The sequence below is a fragment of the Suillus fuscotomentosus genome, assembly GCF_016647785.1.
Source record: "Suillus fuscotomentosus strain FC203 chromosome Unknown F5891scaffold_44, whole genome shotgun sequence".
Classification (NCBI taxonomy): domain Eukaryota; kingdom Fungi; phylum Basidiomycota; class Agaricomycetes; order Boletales; family Suillaceae; genus Suillus; species Suillus fuscotomentosus.
Genome location: NW_024539556.1, coordinates 342,177 through 359,703, shown reverse-complemented (window position 1 = coordinate 359,703; position 17,527 = coordinate 342,177). Strand labels below are relative to the sequence as shown.

The window sequence follows — 17,527 nt, the reverse complement described above, 5'->3', positions numbered from 1 at the left end:
ATGACGTGCATGATACATCCTCCGTCTGCTGCCTTAGAAGTCGTGCTTTTGAACGACAGTATCTGAGTGCCACCAGCGTGAAATAAGATGTGGTGCCGCAGTGCGTACTCCAGATCGTAGCACAGGATGTTGGGGTCGCTGATGTATGGGATAACGGGCCATGAGCCAGCCACCACTTCTAAATGGTCTCCTTGCAAGGCGGACCGCTCGAGCTCAAACCAAGTGGCGCCAGAAGCTATCGTTAGAGCTTGCTCGTTCCACTTTACGCTGACTTGAGTGGTCCGAGGCGAGGAAGTTTTGCATGTTTATGCGATAGCTGTGTGGAATGTCAATTGTCGCGACCTAGGTACCTAGATATGTGATAAGCGCGCCAAGTCAACAGATGGAGGCGAACAAGTGCCTATTCGCTAGTAGTATTCCTATGGCTAAATTCGTCAATGTATGTGAGGATCAAATTCGAAATTCAAACTCAATCGACAAGGCTGTGATCCAGATATAGTGCGATCTTGGCACTGTTAACAGTACTTCGGTGAGGCGGCCGCATGCACCAGAGGCGATGGTCATAAGCGAAAAATATGTAATCTGCGTGTCTTGGCCTTCTGTCTCTGCCTCCCATAATGATGACAGCTTCTTCCAAACCTACGGAAGAAATTCCCCATCCAGCCAGCCTTCTTGCATATAACGCACTCCCGGGTCATCAGGACTTTGACCCGACAATATTAATATCCGATGCGAAGCCCACTGCTGATACTAGAACTGATTTCTACGACCGCAGTTTGACGAGTTGCAGATATGCCCTTGTCGGAATGGCCTGTTCAAGTATCTTCAGTTGCTCGTGCATCATTGCAGGGATTGTCACTATAGCCAATCACAGAATCATGGGAGTAACCCCGCTCAACATGGTCGGTCCTCAGGAGATTACTGCATTGACGCTGCAGGCGGAAATATTGACACTGATACTTGACTTAATCGTCATGTTATGTACCGAGTCCACAGGCTTCGTACACGGTATCTCATTGCGCTCTGCGCTCGGCTTCGTTTCAACACCAACCTGCGACTTCTTACCGCAGCTCGTGTATGGCACAACCCTAATGGCGCCCTGCTTAACTGTATCTCCGCTGTCCTCCTCATTATATCCTACAGCTCGGCCTCAGTCGTCATATGTCTGAACCAAAATAACTTAGAAACATCCCCACGTGAGGGTATTTCCATCGCAGGAATACCTCTCCTCATTTTGGGCGTCGCACTCCTCCTCCAGGTGATTATCGCATTGTCAGGGATGCGGGCTATCAAAATCCTGACGTGGAGCTCCTCACCTTTCGACTTGACCGCCGCACTCGTCCACCACACACAATTGACCCCTGCTGCATTCCGGTGCATGCGTCGTGTGTCTGATATAGACACATATGAAGGTCCAGCGAAGCCACCAGAGACACAGCCCTCTGCGTGGCATGCTCACCCTAGCATCCGGAAAATTGTCATTTTTCTGTGGGTTATTGTTGCAGCATGCGCTGGATGGGCCGCACTCGTCATGTATATCTGGGACCGCCTTTTTGCCAACGTATCTTATAGCAACACTCCTCTGACCCTACAAACGTGGTCGTTCTTACAAACATATGATAGCAATTACATCACATATGGTCTACCGGGTGGCAGACTTGCGGTGTGGATTCTGCTCTTTGTCAACATTGTAGGAGTCCAGGGACCGTTGACACTGGGGCTGCATTGCTCGGAGCTCATCGTGAATGTCATTCGAGACGAAAGACAGTGGAGATGCGCTACCAGCAGGCAAGGACTTATAGTGGCGACGAACCCGCTGAAGCCGATTTTCACTCATCCGCTTTGTCTCATACTTTTTATCGCAAAGCCTTTCCTGCGTGAGTCATTCATGCCTAGTATTTTGTTCTCGGTGTTATTGAACACCGATCACAGACTGGATGTTTGGGCTTTCATTCGACATAGGCACATACGCCACTGACGACACCCTAGGCATTTTTTCCGTATCTATGTACACTGCCCAGGTTCGTACTTACTGTATGTAAAATTGTTACGACATGCTCACATTCTGTAAGATCTGGAACTTATGCATTGCGCTCTTTATATTTGCCTGTTTCTTTACGTTCGTCGCACTGCGCCGACCGTGCGGTCCCCAACCAGCTGCATATGGCCACCTCCAGACGCTCGCCAACCTCGTGGATGAGTGGTCGCCTGTGATGTGGTGGGGACACAAGGAGGACGGAATTCCGTACTGTCATGCTGGTAGGATACTTGCATGTCCACGATGATGCTGCATTGACACTTTTGAAAAGGGACAAGCGATCGCCCGCTGCCGGATGTGAAGATGGAATGCATTTATGCTGGTTCCGGTGCTGGGTCTCTGTTACCCCTCTCGTAAGAGGTATTTGCCTTGCTTTTTAAGGGAGTGCTCTGATTTCTCTTTTTAAACAGATAAGTATATCCATGTCAGGCTGGCGATGCATACAATCAGCCATGCCATTGAACGAGGCATACGATTTTCATGCTATCTACTGCGTTCTAGTTGGTTTTTTTCCTTATACCATTCATACGAGTCTGTGACAACTTTTACCGGGGACACTTTCGATTGAACCTTCAAGTAATTGTTGAATCATTGTAATTCTGGTGGATTACAACTTGAAATCATGTAGCTATTAGACATTTTTCTTCACGGCATCTCTGCGCCGGACCTTACCACATCATCATACGATGAAACCGTTCCGTGCGATTCAAGTTTTCACTCGATCCAGAGCGTGCTACACCATTCAACTACGTAGGAAGCATCAAAGTGTACCTTCTCTCTGATACTGCCCAGGCAAGGATGCCGAGGTGCGCGCAATTTCAGCTTGCGGAAAGTGACTCTGAAGCACAAGCTAACAGAGGACGATGACGATAACGTCGATATGGAAGAAGGTGAAGACGAACATTTAGCCTTCGTCGACTCCAAGGGCCAATGTTCTGCTACTCACCGACACCCTCGTTTCCCACCTGCCCATCGTTCGCATCTTTGCATGTCACCCATTTCAATACGCACCCCATGGGACTTGAATAGCTCGGCGATCATAGCTGAATCCTCGTTTATCGATCAACTGCCTCTGCACGTACTGTACATCAGTACATCCAAAATTTTGCTACAAAGGATATGGATGCAGACGGCTTCACGGAAAAACCCATTCCAATCACCTTATGGCCGCCAGGAGAGCGAACCAAGAGCCTAGCTAAAGGTCAAGGGCTGAAAGGTATCATACATGCGTTGGGCTAAGGACGACGACTCACTTGAAGAAGAAGGGCACAGAGGAAAGCAAGTTCGATAAGAGGGATGGAAAAATCGCCAGGAAAGAGGATGAGGGAGGGGAAGCATCGCAAAAGCGAAATTAACTGTGTGAAGACGTTGGATGGTGGTCTTGATGCGTTTCTTCGAGCTGATAGACCTTCCAAAATGCGCTCCGAGTATGTGGATGGGTGGTGCAAAACCGTGGAGCACGTCTTCTGCGCCTCATTCTTCGGACCTAAAAATCGCATTTCTGCGCACGTCGTTGCCCGTGCCGCGCGAAGACTGGCGCAGAGCGAGGGGTCGAGGGAAGAGTTTCACGCCCACAAAAACGCAGCAAGACCTTGAGGATGAGAAAACATCGTGTGGAAGACTTTCAGCGTCATGGTCGGTGCTCAAAGGTACGTTTAGTAGTAGTGGCGTGTCTGTGATAAGGTAGTTGATAGAAGAAGAAAAAACTCACTATGATGTATCCGAGCTCAAAAAAGGGTGGCCTCCAGAAGGGTAGTAGAATGTTTCTGAGCCCGAGGAAGAATGTCTCTGGAGGATCTGTCACAGGAGTAACACTTCAGTCTCGTACCTATACTTGAGTGCTATGTAGGCAGACCAAATACGATAGTTGTTCATTCTAGCTTCGATGGCATAGTGCCTGTTCGTCGAGCTTCACGCGCAGGTCGATTCTCAATATCTCATCTTCCATGAGCGATGCGAGTGAGGCATTGAACAAGAGCGTGTGAGTTCTGGAACAGCATTGCTTGCAGAAAGTACTGTAAGCACAATTCTATCACAGCAGTTGCTTGGTTTGGTTCATTTTTTGACTCCGCAAACGCCGAAGGTAGCGCCGCAAGTTGGCCACAAGCTTTGATTAAAGTTTAGATAAGCTTCAACGCTGGCCGCGAACACATGGAGACCCGCCTCTTCATGGGAAACACCTAACCATATCTATGCATTTGAAACGCTCGGAGAACCACACAAAGGGCGGACATACGGTACAGCAACATTTTTATGGGAAGTCTTCTAGGTTATGACGATTGCATCGTCCAGGCTGAGCATTTCCATGCGAAGATGGAGAATGGAATGATTACCGTGCACTTCATCGTGTGAACATGCGATCCTATCTGCATGTTGCGACATGTGACTACTTCGAATTTGTAAATATTGTTCGTACCTCGTGAAGGTAGAACCAGGATTCTGAAGCAACGGTGTATTTGTACAATGGCTGTGCATGTACAAGCATCAGACTACCATGCGACTTTCGTAGCCTGTCCATGAAACTGCTGAGCATGATGAAGGTACGGCGTTCTTTGCTCATCCGATGGACCTCACTTTTAGCTCGCAACATTTACCGGCTCCTGCTCAACTCGGCACTACAAAACATCTCTGAAACACAATGGCCACTGACCGAGGCTATACAATCAGAAATCGGGCTTTTGTGCCTGTTACAGGTTTCTCGTCTCCCATGTGCGATTTATCTTTGAACCTAGTATGTATGGCGTCTTACATTTAACAGGTATCAATCACACAGCATGAGTCACGATGTATCCGCCAGTGCAATGAATCACCGTCGCATCAAGTGCGCGATCGAATCCACCGAATAGAGTGCGCTGTTGTGTTTGTTCTCTGACTTTTGCTATACTACAGAATGCGACCTTGTTACAGGAAGCAATCAGCTGACAGCAAGTCTCGAGCTTGACCAGCGAAGCTAAGAGAACACAGATGCTCATTGCGATCACATCATGGTTAGATCGATGGCCACATGGTTCCATACTGGAAAATGGCATTGGAAATAAGTTCGCGATATCACTAACCACTGGAATTTCTCCGGTGTCCGAGTGTCGCATGCGCAATACTGGTTTGTGAATCAAATTCTACTTTGATTATCTAGGGCTTATGTCTGATTTCGAACCGTTTCACTTGATCAAAGGGTCTTGAGGCAGGATCAAATATACATCTCCATTATACTGATTTTGGAGATAGAAACGCCGAACGGTGGTATATCTAGCACGAACGCTGTCATTATACACTCACCTTCCCCACTCGCTCATACCAATCCCTCGAACATGACCTACGTCTCAAACGATCCCAGTTACTGGCCGTATATCAGTGCAATAATTGGTGTAAACCATTACACAGGTTTGTCGCATCAAGATGTCTGGATCCAACGTTGACTTGCGGTTGTGCAGTTGCTGCTGCCATCGTGGTAGTATATGATTGGGGTGAGCAGGACAGTGTTCGAAAATCGCTGATGTTCTCATTAATATTTCCAGTCTTAACACTCGGACAAGAGGTACGTCGATGTTATCGCCGCAGCAGCCATCTCACTGAGAATGGTGTCTTAGATTGAACTCATCTGGGTGAGTGACAAGAGTCCCGTATCAGAAGAAAACAAGAGCATGCACTGAATTCATGACAGAGACAACGTTGGTCTCTGATGACCGTGCTGTATTTGATTGTTCGTACTCATGTTGTGCTTTCGTGGGGTGGGCAACTTGTGCTGACTTCAAAATATTCTAGATACGCTATATTGGAATACCATATTCTCTGTGTGTGTCAAGGTCAACAAATCTGCACTGTGCTAATAACTCATCTCTGACAACTAGTGTCAATGTTCTGTGTATGTCTCATATGCGCTATATTTCATTTTTCTGACCGGCGAGACACAGATACTATGCCATCGGTATCGCTGACAGATGCAGTAAGTATTCTGCAACCATCTCATTGCCATCTAATCACTACACTCATATGTAGGGGTGAGTGAGATTCCAAGCATTGAACTTGACTCAACACAATAACTCAATAGGTGTAAGTCGGAATCTTTGGTGCTAATGCGAGGGTGTTCACTAATTGGGAGTCTTTAGGCGCTATAACGTTCTACGTAGCGAATGCGATAAATGTGGCCTTGGCTGCCATGTTGGGCGGTAAGTGACCCAGGTGCAATACCTCTGTGATATGGACCTGACTGACACATGATGCAAGTCATCATGATTGCTCGGTTGCATGCCATGTATCAAGGGTCTAGAGCAGTGCTTATGTTCCTTGTTATTATCTTCCTGGCTGTAAACATCGCCTGCGGAGTAATGGTTGCAATAGGACTCAACGATGGTGTAGCAGGTAAGCTTTACTTGTCGACTTGAAGAACACGGTTCATTGGACAAACACCAGAGGAGAGAATACTCTCTGGTATACATATGTGCGGCGTTGAATATGGAGGGGACGAGCAGCTTCTGATTTCGATCATTTGGATACTCAACACTGTTTGGGAGGTCCTCGCACTGTGCCTTTCAGTGTGGGTTGCTGTGAAACACTTCCGTGAGCTGCGACGACTCGGCCCATCGACAGGATCGGCCATCGGGGACTGTTTCAGAGTGCTGGTACAATCTCACGTTCTTTATTTTGCAAGGTGAGCTTGTAATGTGAACGCGGTTATATTTTTCTGCTCAAGTTCTGCACATATTAGCTTTGTTGGTGTCTCTTGCCTCCAGCTTGTTGATCTCTCTCCAGAAATCGCGGTGCGTTGACCTGTCGCCAACATCTGCATGTAACCACTGCTAATCAGTTCTATAGAATTCGAATTCTATTGGAGCTCAGATACTCGTTGGTACTCTTGAAATTCTATCGGTCGTGCAGATGTTTGTGCTGGGACCACGCCTTATTCTTAGCGTTTGAGAATATCATGCCAAACTCGTGGCATCCTCCGACGCAGAAACTAGCATGAATTCTATTGTTTCCCAGGAGCATGTACATGTATCAACTAGCAGTACTGTGTAGGGAAATGCTTGCGGAGTGGTCTGCAGGGAGGATAAATTTGGTGGAGGATCCGTCGTGGTATTTATTCAACATATATATTGTGTTTCGAAGTATATTTAAAAGGTCCAGGCAAACCTATTTCTTGTTGTATCACTACTGGAACGAAGCACCCGTGCTTGAACTACGTGGTAAGGTGAAATTGTCCGGAACGACTAGCAACCAAACTGGTCCTTGATGACTGATGTTAAAATACAACGAGAATCAGTAAAAGTGCCTGGACAGCTGATTCTGCGCGTTGGTGTTCCAGTGCACTGTCGGGACATATAGATACTGCGAATCGTGAAGCCAGATAGCTGATAACTCGGCGGTGCTCAGCGCTAAGATGCGATTTCCTCCATGCGATGGGCCACGGTGAATGAAATGAATGGATCACGTAGACTCGTGACTCGACTGTACGTCTCTCTCGCGAATGAGCCTGACAAGGATATGGGGTCTGCTGAGTGATGAGGGGAGAATAAGGAAATCGTAGGCGTACCTATCAAACTACTGATGAGGCATCGACTGCGATATTCTATTGGAACCCTCGCTAAGCACGACCATCAGACTCAGAGTAAAGCACCGAACGAGATACAGACATGGATCACAGTCCTAGGGCAAGTAAATGATCACTTGAAAGAAGTATCTGATAGAATGTGGGAAACGGAGAAATTTGAAGATATTCTGCAGGAGCGTTGAAGGGTACCGTGACTTCTCGTACGTGAGCTGTTGCGACGACTCATAGAGAAAACGACTTATGGGTGCTGGTGACCAGTGATATATTTATATATCGCACGAATCAACGCAGGATGAGAATGAAGTTCCGGAGAGCGGCCATCCCAAGCATTACTATCGATGAGGATGCGAGGTGTATCAATGGAAGCATGGATGATTTGTCGGAGTTTGAAGAGACAAAGTGTAGAAGGACGCTCCATTTGACTCGGAACTGCGACTCACCCCTCACTGCACAAATCACTTTGAAAACATTGCCAACTCACCCGTCTCCACTATGAATTCCACATGAAGTGTTCGAAAAAGTGTTAGCGGTCCCAAGGTGTGATATCAGTCGGCTCAATGACTATTCTATCCACATGTGGTAGTCCAGCAGAGAATGTTCGTCTGATAGGCGCCCATGCTGATGTATAAACATAGTTCAGTCCGCTCAGAGGAGATATAAACGGAACGCACTTGAATTTCTCCTCAACTTTCATCCCTCGTGCTCCATCAATTCCCGGCCTCCGTCCTTGCGAAGTTTAAACTGGTTTTTATCTTCGTCAAGTTGCAGGACGTGGACAAGGCTATATTCTCGGAAGCGAACCTTGTAGTATCTCCGAGGTTGATTGGTGCGTCGAGTTTTCATAGGGACGGGCGCAGGTGTTGACTCGGTGACGGTAGGCATCTGCAAGGTGGTCAAGATGGCACTCGACTATGTTAATCGCCATATTCACCTGAGCTTTGATGTTGCCGCGCTCGGCCCAACTGCTGCACCTAACGCGGACAGTAAGCATTTTGATTTTGATTTTGATTTTGATTTTGATTCTTATCCTTGATACTCAGTGCTGCATCGGGTGGGATGGAGTCAGTCATGTGTTTGCACGCTTTTGATGACGTAGTGCGCGCCGAAATACCTTCTGATGGAAATGTGTTTTGAAGGTCACGATTATTCACCACGTACTGAGTCTGATACTGCTGACACTCACTACACGCGGGCACAGCACGTTGGCTTATGCAGATCGTTTATCCCGTTCCATTGGGACTTGAAATTACAAAGACTTCGGTCTGTTGTAAGAATGTCCACGACGGGTAGACGATGTCTTCCCACGTCGATCTATTCCAAGTGAAATAGAATGTGAAGTTAATAATCAGCACTCACCAAAATCCCGCAGGTGCGTGGTGGCCTTACAGGACATCTGTGAGGCGATCCATGAGACTGGCGTATCTGACTTAACGGTACGTCTATTACTTTCGCTCACATAGTCCCTTGACGTCTGACATGTTCCTCGGACGCAGATAACTTGTGGATGTGGTGAGCATACGCGAGACTGTAACGCGAGGTGCTCACTGAAGGACCCATTATTTCGTGAGAGGAGAGAGTGGTTGCATGAGTTTCTAAGGTGTGGAATTCGCATTCAATGTCCTGGTGGAGTGTGCCCGACAGCCCTGAGACGCGGCCTTCTATCGGTGGTTGGCCATATACCTACATCGTTAGTATTAATAACTATGGCTTGCTGTCCGATGTGTTTATATTAATGGATTTTGAATATACAATTTCAGATGGCAATATCAAGTCTGTCGATAACGTCTGGAGCGCATACACGAAGAACATACTCAGTCAAAGGGAGAATACCCTCGATTCAATAATATTTAACGTACCGTGTTCAACGATTATGAATAAATACGCATTTAAACATATCCACAGTCGCGTCGGGGAATATCCGGGTGGCCCGGGTGTTATACTATTGTCGGAATCAAGGTCAGTGGATGCATTGCTTTGCATCTGTGTTGCTTGGCCCGGGATAACAATTTGTTGACCACAACGCAACAAAGGGACGCGTTAAGACTAAGCGCAACGGATTCATCCGCCAGCAGTGGTTGCTTCAACAGTTAAAATACTGCAACTTGCATTTCTTTCCTCCTGTTCAACATCCATCGCATTTTGCCTTCCGCATCTACCATCTAACTTGTGTACTGTGAGTTACTCTTGTATACGTACTTCACCTTCTGTCGCTCACCTTGTCCTGCCACAGGCTGGAGCATTACGCCATACACACTTCATCTCAACTATTCTAGATAATTAAATATGTACCAGGAACAGATTCAAACGGGCCAAATGCCAGTCCAAGGCCCGCCTCAACATCCTTACCCCCAAATGTACCAGCAGGCTCAAACGGGCCAAATGCCAGTCCCAGTCCCAGGCCCGCCTCAACCTGGGTTTCATCCATACCCCCTAATGATGCCCCGGCCTCCACTTGTGCCCTCGCGGTTCAGGCCTTACCCCCCGGAGGTCTACGTATATTGTTATCAACAATATTTACATGCAACTGGCCAAGTCCCCGGACCGCCAAACCTAGTCCCTCCCCCTCCCCCTCCCCCTCCCCCTCATCCACACCATTTGGGTGGGTATCCCCCCGCCTTCCAGGGTATGGGTGTACCGCCAGCGGCTGCGCCGCTTCAACATCCTTCCGCATCCCCCTCGGCACAACCTTCCCACCACACGCATTTGGAGCAAGGACCGGAGGAACAAGCACCAGTAGCTGACGCTGAGGAGAGCGCTGTCAAGCGCGGAAAGCGCAAGGCGGTGGACTTGGATGACGATGAGGCTCCCCCACGAAAGAAGCAAACGATCCACCCCCTTGTTGACTACCCCGATTTCGTGAGTCCATTTTGTATTTATTTCTAATTATCATGCTGACTATTTTTTCATCAGGAACTGGTACAAAACAACGGTGAGGTCCGTTACAAGTGCTGCCTGTCGCCATGCGAAAACGTGCCTGCAGTGCCACGCGCTGGCATAGAAGATCATATCAAGTGGAAGAGGCACCCGCAGGTCAGGTCTCGGTCCCCATCCCTAGAGTATGTCGAGGCGTAAGTACTACGAGGCCTTTAAATGTGACTTTGGAGCTGATATATGAATCTTTGCTAGTGTAAATGACGGGGACTTTTCGAGAACAGGCGACTCTTGTTCCAACGACCAGCAAGAGACTTACGGGATATCTCAAGGAACTTGCAAAGGTTTGACTTCGAACGAGCCGTTTAAATTTGTTTCTAACAGTTTCGAAGACACTACCGATTTGACTTCGAGCGAGTCGTTGGAAAAGTCCGACAACGGTCTTGACGAGACTACGGATTCGGGTTGGGACGAGGGGTTCAACGACTTTTTCGACATTGAAGCAGCTTGTGAACCAGTTTCTGGCGAGCAGATCGAAGAGTCTGTCAACAATCCTGAAGAAGCCATCGATTTGGCTTCGGGCTCGCTTGACGATGATCTTTATGGAATTGTCGATTCAGCTTCGGACGAGCAGTTGGACGAGTTTACCGACAGCCTGGAGAAGAGTCTTGAAGAAACTGTCGATTCGGCTTCGGACGAGCAGTTGGAAGAGTCTACCGACAGCCCGGAAAAGAGTGGTGTTCACCCAATGGACAATATGACATCGGAAGAGTTGCTTGAATATTGTATCAACCATCTTGATGAAACTTACAACTTCACCTAGGCTCTGGGTGAGTCATTGTATGATATGTTACATTATTTGTTTTTTTTCTAGGTATTTTGAATCGTTGCAGCTTCACCCTTACTATATATTATGATTATGACATACAACCTATGATGCATGCTAACTACAAGCCGGTCTTGCTGAACTCGTACAAAGTACGTCATGGGGCGAATTCGGAAAGGTATGAGCTAGGCTGTACTCAGTCTGCCTTTGAGGTTTGAGTCAATTAAGATTAAGTTTCTATTCACCACAGTAATATCGATATTACGTTCTTCGATCCCCATGAAATCTTTGAGTGCTTACGCTTGGGATCTCTATTGATGGTTGTGTTTGGCATGTCTCTGCGTCTCTTCCTGTATGCTGAGTCCAGACAGAGTGGAGTGAGCATCATGATAGTAATTCACTTCGTCATTAATGCTGCTGTTGTACGATTCTGCTGCGGCAGTAACGAGAATTAGATCCGCCCTCTTTCGTTTAATTACAAAGGTGCGCTTTGCGGCCGTACTAGTGATGCGGCCTTTGAGGTCGAGGGCCCAGGCCCGGGTTTCCCAATTTGGAAACACCCGGCGGCCAGCTTTTTCTGCTGCTCTGACCGACACGACCACTTGAACGGTGTAGGCGACATCGTATGATGGATCAATCTTCCGAGAGGCTACTCCTTCAGCTTAAGAATTAGCATCAGAGCACGCGGGTACCTAGGTTAGTCAGGATCTGATGCTATTGCGGTAGAATTCAATCTCGCACAGTGGCTGAATTTGTGTTCTGTTCACTTATAGCTAGAATGACAGGCCTAAAGGGCCGTACTCAATATCCTTGGCGTTGACTATCTGGATTTCAGGCCATGCCAGGTCCAATACATCCGACTACGCTGTACATTCTAGTAGGTGAACTTATCACAAATTCAGTTATACGGAATTGAATTCTACCACAACAGGCTCGGACCCTGACCAACCTAGGTCCCGGCACACATATATTAAACATTTACGCTCACTCTGGTTACTGTTATCCCTCAAGTTGTCCAATGATCCAATGCGTGACGCAATGCACGCATCATTTGAAACTCAATTCCGCTGTAGACAATGCCACCTTAGGTACAAAATTACCCACCTTATTTGCCATACGAGCAAAACCTAGAATCCCCTTTGAAAACCCTCGCAGTCAACTTCTCGTTAACATGCTCTTCAAGTGCATAGCTGTCTTTGCTGCAGGGATTCCCCTTGGATTGTGGCTTGCCTTCAAGCAAGACATGCAACTCGCAGGGCTTTGGGGTGGTCTCACTGTTGCTCTACTTTATTCGTCGACTCTTGGCATCTGGCTCTGCATTAAAACGGATTGGATATCCGCTACCTTGGCTTAGACGATCGAACTAGGCCTCCCTCAGAACGGGGACAACTTCTGCCTTGGTCAGGAAGTGACCGCGAGGTTATTCAACCGGTTGGTGGTTTGTTTGCTTCTCAGTATCAGGCATCACTCTGACAACTTCTATCCTAGGAATCCATAGCATCTACCGTTCAGGTTGGCGAATCGATGACTGCGAGAACGGTTCATGCCCCGACCCTGCAGACGGTTTAGGATCTTATCTCTATGCAGGCCCTTGGACACCTGAGAGCCTCCTTATGCTTATGGTTACTACTGGAACTTCACTGTGACCATACCGTCTTACCTTACAAAGGGTCCTGCTATCTTTACACTCACGCACTTTTACCTCATTGGGGTACGAGATATTCAATGTCTATCTTCATTCCTAGTCTGGGGCTGATCTTGTAGGCGGATTGGTACCCGTTCCTCGAATTTCGCCTCGCGACGGTGAACATCGTGTAAACGGTGGACACTGACAAGGCTATATCTCGGAAGTGAACCCTGTGGTGTCTCCGAAGTTGATTGGTGCGTTGAGTTTTTCATAGGGACGGGCGCAGCTGCTGACTCGGTGATGTAGGCATCTGCAGCGTGGTTTCGGCTACGTTGATCACCTGAGCATTGATGTTGACGCGCTTGGCCCAGGTGTTGCACGTAATGCGGGAGCACGGTAAGCATTTCGATTTTGATTCGGCGTTGCATTGGGTGGGACGGAGTCAGTCATGCTTTGATGACGTAGTGCGCGCCAAAAATACCTTCTTGGATGAAAGAAGGATGGCCTAGAATAGATGCCGGGCTAGATAAGGTAGCCCAAGCGCGTCCACCCAACTCGTGAAACTCCCTATAACTCATCTTTCGTGGCCTTTTTTTTATAGCTCATCCCATGTCGTTCCTACAATATATAGCTGTTTTGGGATTCAGACGCGAACATTGTCGAGAATTTCCTTGAATGCAAGCGTGTCGAATGTAGACAAGGGAGTTGGACTGAGGTAGAGGCTGGTATTCCAATATTAACATTCAAGTTGAGTCTGCGCGTTCACATTGGCATTCAGGCCAGTTCCAATACTCCTCAACACTGCGCCCTTCGCATTACCATGATCAAAAGTATCGTTCAACTATGGGGCTTATATACTTACTGACTAGCTTCATATACACACACAGCTGCTTCTCCTCGACCCTCCACATTCTACGCTACCACACTCCCCCCCTCCAAGACCATATCACTCATCCGCAACTACTCCCGTCTACCCATTACCCACATTCGCAGTCACAACATCTTCACCGGCTGCATGAATCTCATCAAACCTCTCGACCTTCTTTCATGCACATGCGCATATTGGCACGAAGCGCCGAGAACTGTAGCTTCTTGAGAAGCTGTACAAGAGTTTCGTGAAGGATATAGTGTTCGATGCTTCCCGTGTGGACTGCCTTTAGGGAGACAAGTGAGAGTCCAATAGAAGGGTGTGTCCGCACGGTACGAGTCCCGGAGGATTTACCTCCGGGACACTTTACGTGTTCCTTTTTCCTTTCTTGATCCTTATTATCGACTCCATCTTATATCATCCTCGTGTATCAGTCGCTTCTCTCCGTCTCGGACTTGTCGACCTTTCGTACTGTAACTTAATCTCTTTCTCGTACGCAGTCCACCTCAGCGTTGCTTCACCGTCCGCTGAGATTTACTTCGTGTCTAGCTCCCTTCTCACATAATCCAACTTTGAACCAGACACAATATGGTGCCGTATTTTGTCTGCTTCAAAGTTGTGAGCGTTCACGTCAACCTGTTTCTCATCTCTATCTCATACTGACTCAAGCAGGCTGACTTGAGACCCGGAGTATAGGATATTGTCCCTATTCATAGGACACTCAGTTCGCACTTCCTTTGTCTTGCGGTACTAATGACGAGTTTCAAAACTTCCCTCTCACACAGTCGCGTCTCCAGCCACCAACTTTTGACAACCTGCGGCAGGGTACCAGTCGCTGTTATCGATGCATAGACTTGCTCATGCCGCTGTTCTCTTTCACACTTCTCCCTGGTATCTATCTAACTTACCGTCTTGGCCTCGACTGCGCGCTGGATACCTTGTGATTTGTTGGGGTGATGGATGTCAGATTCTGGTACTTACAAGTAGTGAGATATCAAATGTTGTTGACAGTATTTTAGACGTTGCAGTTCTATGCTCCAAGCTTCCGATGTTCGACACACATACCAGTACGTATAGTAATATTGACCTTGAATCGATTGTTCAAAGGTCAATCAATCAGTTCGAAGTGACTTTGTATTCGTAATGTGGTTGGCGCGTGGTCAGGCCTAGGGACGAACAAAATGGGCGCTGGAACATACATGTGTCTGCAACATTGCGTGTGCGTATACTCGATTGACGCTATAGTAGTGTAGGCCTAAGGCCATGGCTGTGAGTCGAGAAGTGAGGAGAAGTAACTGTGGCAAATAGAAGGATGCAGGGCATAATACACAGCCGTCATGGAGAGAGGGCGTATTGGTGTATATATACGCAAGGCACTGCTCAAGGCTAATAGTTGCACTCACATTCAAGAATTCATCGTTCTTTCCATTCATCGCTGTTATCCGGAACTTCTCGGTAACATCAAGTTCTCATTTGTATCTCCAGTGCGGATGGACCGACGTTTGGCTTTACTAGGAGTCCCATCGTCGAATTGCTAACAACGTCAGTTATACAGCACACTGACGCGGTACTGGGAGACCTCACCTTTGCACCTTTCAACGCTTCCAAAGAATACCTTGCTGTACTTGACTACTTCACGGTTTCGCTGATGGAGACGCAACCATGGCTTGTGCGTCGACGAATGCAGCCTCTACGAAATCGATTCCGACATCGTCAATGACCTTGAAAGGCCATGGAAACTTGATTCGATCCGTCCGTATCCTACTTCCCAGATAGCCAGAGAATTATCAGCGAATCTGATGATAAGGCCGCTCTGAAATGGGATTTGAAGGCAATTAAGGAGATAGAGAAAGCGCAGATGTCTGTGAGGCCGAGGTAGGGGCAGTGGCAGTATGAAGGGATGGCCGATGGGTTGTCACTGGTGGTGGAGAGTAGAATAATGCTGAGCTGAAAGTCTATGAGGTTGGGACTGGGATCATGAAAACATTCAAAGGACACTCACGGAGGATCTTTTGCATTGATATCTGTGCGGATAGCAAGTTGCTGGCGAGTGGATCAGAAGATGAAACAAATATGGAACCTGGACACTGGTAAACTCGTAGCTGGTCCATTTAAGAGCATCGATGCAGTGGGCGCAGTTCTATTCTCAACAGACTCGAAGAAGGAGTCGCAGTCAAATCGTTGGTTGGGAGGTGCCTTGAAGTCTGGAGTGTCAACACACAGAAATTGGATGTCAGGAAATATTGGGAACTCTTGTATTACGGTAATGGAATAAGTAATCACATATGCGCCAGCGTTTTGGACAAACAAAAACAAACACATCATAGCCGCTCACCGTAAATGACGACGGCAGGACAATCTACCAATTCGATGCATCGACGCTGGAGACTGTCAGAGCTCCCTTCGAAGGGCACACCGAACTTATCACAGGCCTAGCACTTTATGCATTTGACCATGCTCTCCTTGTTAGCGTTTCGACAACACCATCAAGATTTGGGATTACGAGTCACGCCAACTTCTTGCTTCCTTCAACGTTCAGAGACCTAGCGCCCTTGTCGTCTCACCCAACTCACGCCATGGCTAGCTTACACGACAAACACCAAAGATGATTACAAGATCTGCATCCGTGATACTCCACCCGACGTCCTTGCTCATGCCAGTGTATGTATTCCCCGCAAACATCTATGGTTCCTATGCTGACATTCTCTTACAGACATGTACATCAAACTTGTCACCAGCATAGCACTTTCGTTTGACCATGCTCGTCTTGCTAGCGCTTCCTTTGACAACACCATCAAGCTCTGGGGTCCTTGCTGATGCCAGTGTATGCATTATCCAACATCTATTATCCACCTTACCCGGTGGCAGGGCCGTTTTCAATCCCATTCTGTCGTTATCAGACAATGGGAAGAAAAAGGCGCGTGAACCCGATCGAAAAACTGCGCAAGGTATTGATGTTGCTCTCGGACAAGCTACCTATGTTTTTTCTCTACAATACTGTTGGCTTCGTGAGTTTGACCACTTCATTCGCTAGGCTGATGTTGTTGGTGTGGACAACGGAGAACGACCGTTTGTCCTCTTCTTTTGCCTCAGCTGGTTCCAGAAAAGAGAGAAGAAGGTGCAACCACTGCCAGTCTATGATGACCAACTCGAGGACGAAAATGTTCTTGATGCAGTTGCCCTGCCTCCTCCAGGGTGAACTCAATCAATTCATTCACAATTCATTCATTAACGCAGTATTTTAGCATTCAGCACGGACAAGTTGATTCGAGAACGATAGTTAGTCTGTCACAGCCTGGAGCAGGAATGTCTCGCCCTGCGGTTACTTGACCACTCAGAGGCATGGTCGTGGTCGTTGAGTACTGAGTCCCAGTGAGAAACGGTCCTAGCCATATCTCCGGAAAACGACGGAAATATTGTGACAATATTCACGTCGATTTCCGGAGAAAAATGAGACTTATAGTCGATGTTTAGCGACTCGCATCGAGCGAGATATTGTATCATCGATTGTATTTGTGTACCATAGATTCTAGTATATTCCCGTAGTTCCCAATTGACTTGTGCATATTTGCTCATCAACGCAAATCGACCAAAAATAATTGTATTATGAAAAATTACAAATACAATACTCTATATACCATAGCACCCCCACCCGCGCATCAGGATGATGTAGTCCACTAGCTTCTGGCACATGGGAGTCCTTGACCGAAACAAATCATTGTCAGAATATACTTGCCAGGCAAGTAGAC

The 17,527-nt window shown here is 47.4% G+C and overlaps 7 protein-coding genes across 7 annotated transcripts; all 7 read left to right on the top strand.

Annotated features, from left to right (window-relative positions):
* The first annotated feature begins 1,196 nt into the window (after nt 1-1,196).
* Nucleotides 1,197-2,602, top strand: F5891DRAFT_1241527 (uncharacterized protein). The gene is made up of 6 exons (XM_041369730.1): nt 1,197-1,533; nt 1,624-1,877; nt 1,933-2,021; nt 2,073-2,259; nt 2,310-2,391; nt 2,449-2,602. Exons 1-6 carry the CDS (start codon nt 1,280-1,282, stop codon nt 2,450-2,452), a joined length of 870 nt encoding a protein of 289 aa, XP_041223325.1. The 5' UTR covers nt 1,197-1,279; the 3' UTR covers nt 2,453-2,602.
* Nucleotides 2,603-2,951: 349 nt separating this feature from the next.
* On the top strand, nt 2,952-6,952 carry F5891DRAFT_1279955 (uncharacterized protein; the record flags this gene model as incomplete). The annotated part of the gene is made up of 15 exons (XM_041370379.1): nt 2,952-3,687; nt 5,264-5,419; nt 5,470-5,502; nt 5,554-5,573; nt 5,626-5,640; nt 5,700-5,742; nt 5,801-5,829; nt 5,887-5,900; nt 5,950-5,981; nt 6,035-6,040; nt 6,094-6,204; nt 6,263-6,397; nt 6,449-6,686; nt 6,744-6,795; nt 6,851-6,952. The coding sequence occupies exons 1-15, from the start codon at nt 3,411-3,413 to the stop codon at nt 6,950-6,952; spliced, it is 1,263 nt and encodes a 420-aa protein (XP_041223323.1). The 5' UTR covers nt 2,952-3,410.
* Nucleotides 3,086-3,277, top strand: F5891DRAFT_956853 (uncharacterized protein; the record flags this gene model as incomplete). The annotated part of the gene is made up of 1 exon (XM_041375432.1): nt 3,086-3,277. A coding segment is annotated over one exon (192 nt), but the record flags the coding sequence as incomplete, so codon positions are not given.
* Nucleotides 6,953-8,321: 1,369 nt separating the features above from the next.
* F5891DRAFT_1047278 (uncharacterized protein) lies at nt 8,322-9,206 on the top strand (the record flags this gene model as incomplete). The annotated part of the gene is made up of 4 exons (XM_041362349.1): nt 8,322-8,412; nt 8,465-8,569; nt 8,785-9,019; nt 9,080-9,206. Coding segments are annotated over 3 exons (288 nt in total), but the record flags the coding sequence as incomplete, so codon positions are not given.
* A 907-nt stretch (nt 9,207-10,113) lies between these two features.
* F5891DRAFT_1047276 (uncharacterized protein) lies at nt 10,114-11,410 on the top strand. Its single transcript, XM_041362348.1, is given in 4 exon segments — nt 10,114-10,141; nt 10,154-10,442; nt 10,497-10,654; nt 10,713-11,410. 3 exon segments carry the CDS (start codon nt 10,212-10,214, stop codon nt 11,278-11,280), a joined length of 957 nt encoding a protein of 318 aa, XP_041223321.1. The 5' UTR covers nt 10,114-10,141; nt 10,154-10,211; the 3' UTR covers nt 11,281-11,410.
* A 1,019-nt stretch (nt 11,411-12,429) lies between these two features.
* F5891DRAFT_1047272 (uncharacterized protein) lies at nt 12,430-12,903 on the top strand. Its single transcript, XM_041362347.1, has 2 exons — nt 12,430-12,714; nt 12,772-12,903. The coding sequence occupies exon 1, from the start codon at nt 12,455-12,457 to the stop codon at nt 12,635-12,637; it is 183 nt and encodes a 60-aa protein (XP_041223320.1). The 5' UTR covers nt 12,430-12,454; the 3' UTR covers nt 12,638-12,714; nt 12,772-12,903.
* A 3,696-nt stretch (nt 12,904-16,599) lies between these two features.
* On the top strand, nt 16,600-17,187 carry F5891DRAFT_515937 (uncharacterized protein). The gene is made up of 3 exons (XM_041372116.1): nt 16,600-16,695; nt 16,751-16,973; nt 17,024-17,187. Exons 2-3 carry the CDS (start codon nt 16,757-16,759, stop codon nt 17,056-17,058), a joined length of 252 nt encoding a protein of 83 aa, XP_041223319.1. The 5' UTR covers nt 16,600-16,695; nt 16,751-16,756; the 3' UTR covers nt 17,059-17,187.
* Nucleotides 17,188-17,527: the final 340 nt, after the last annotated feature.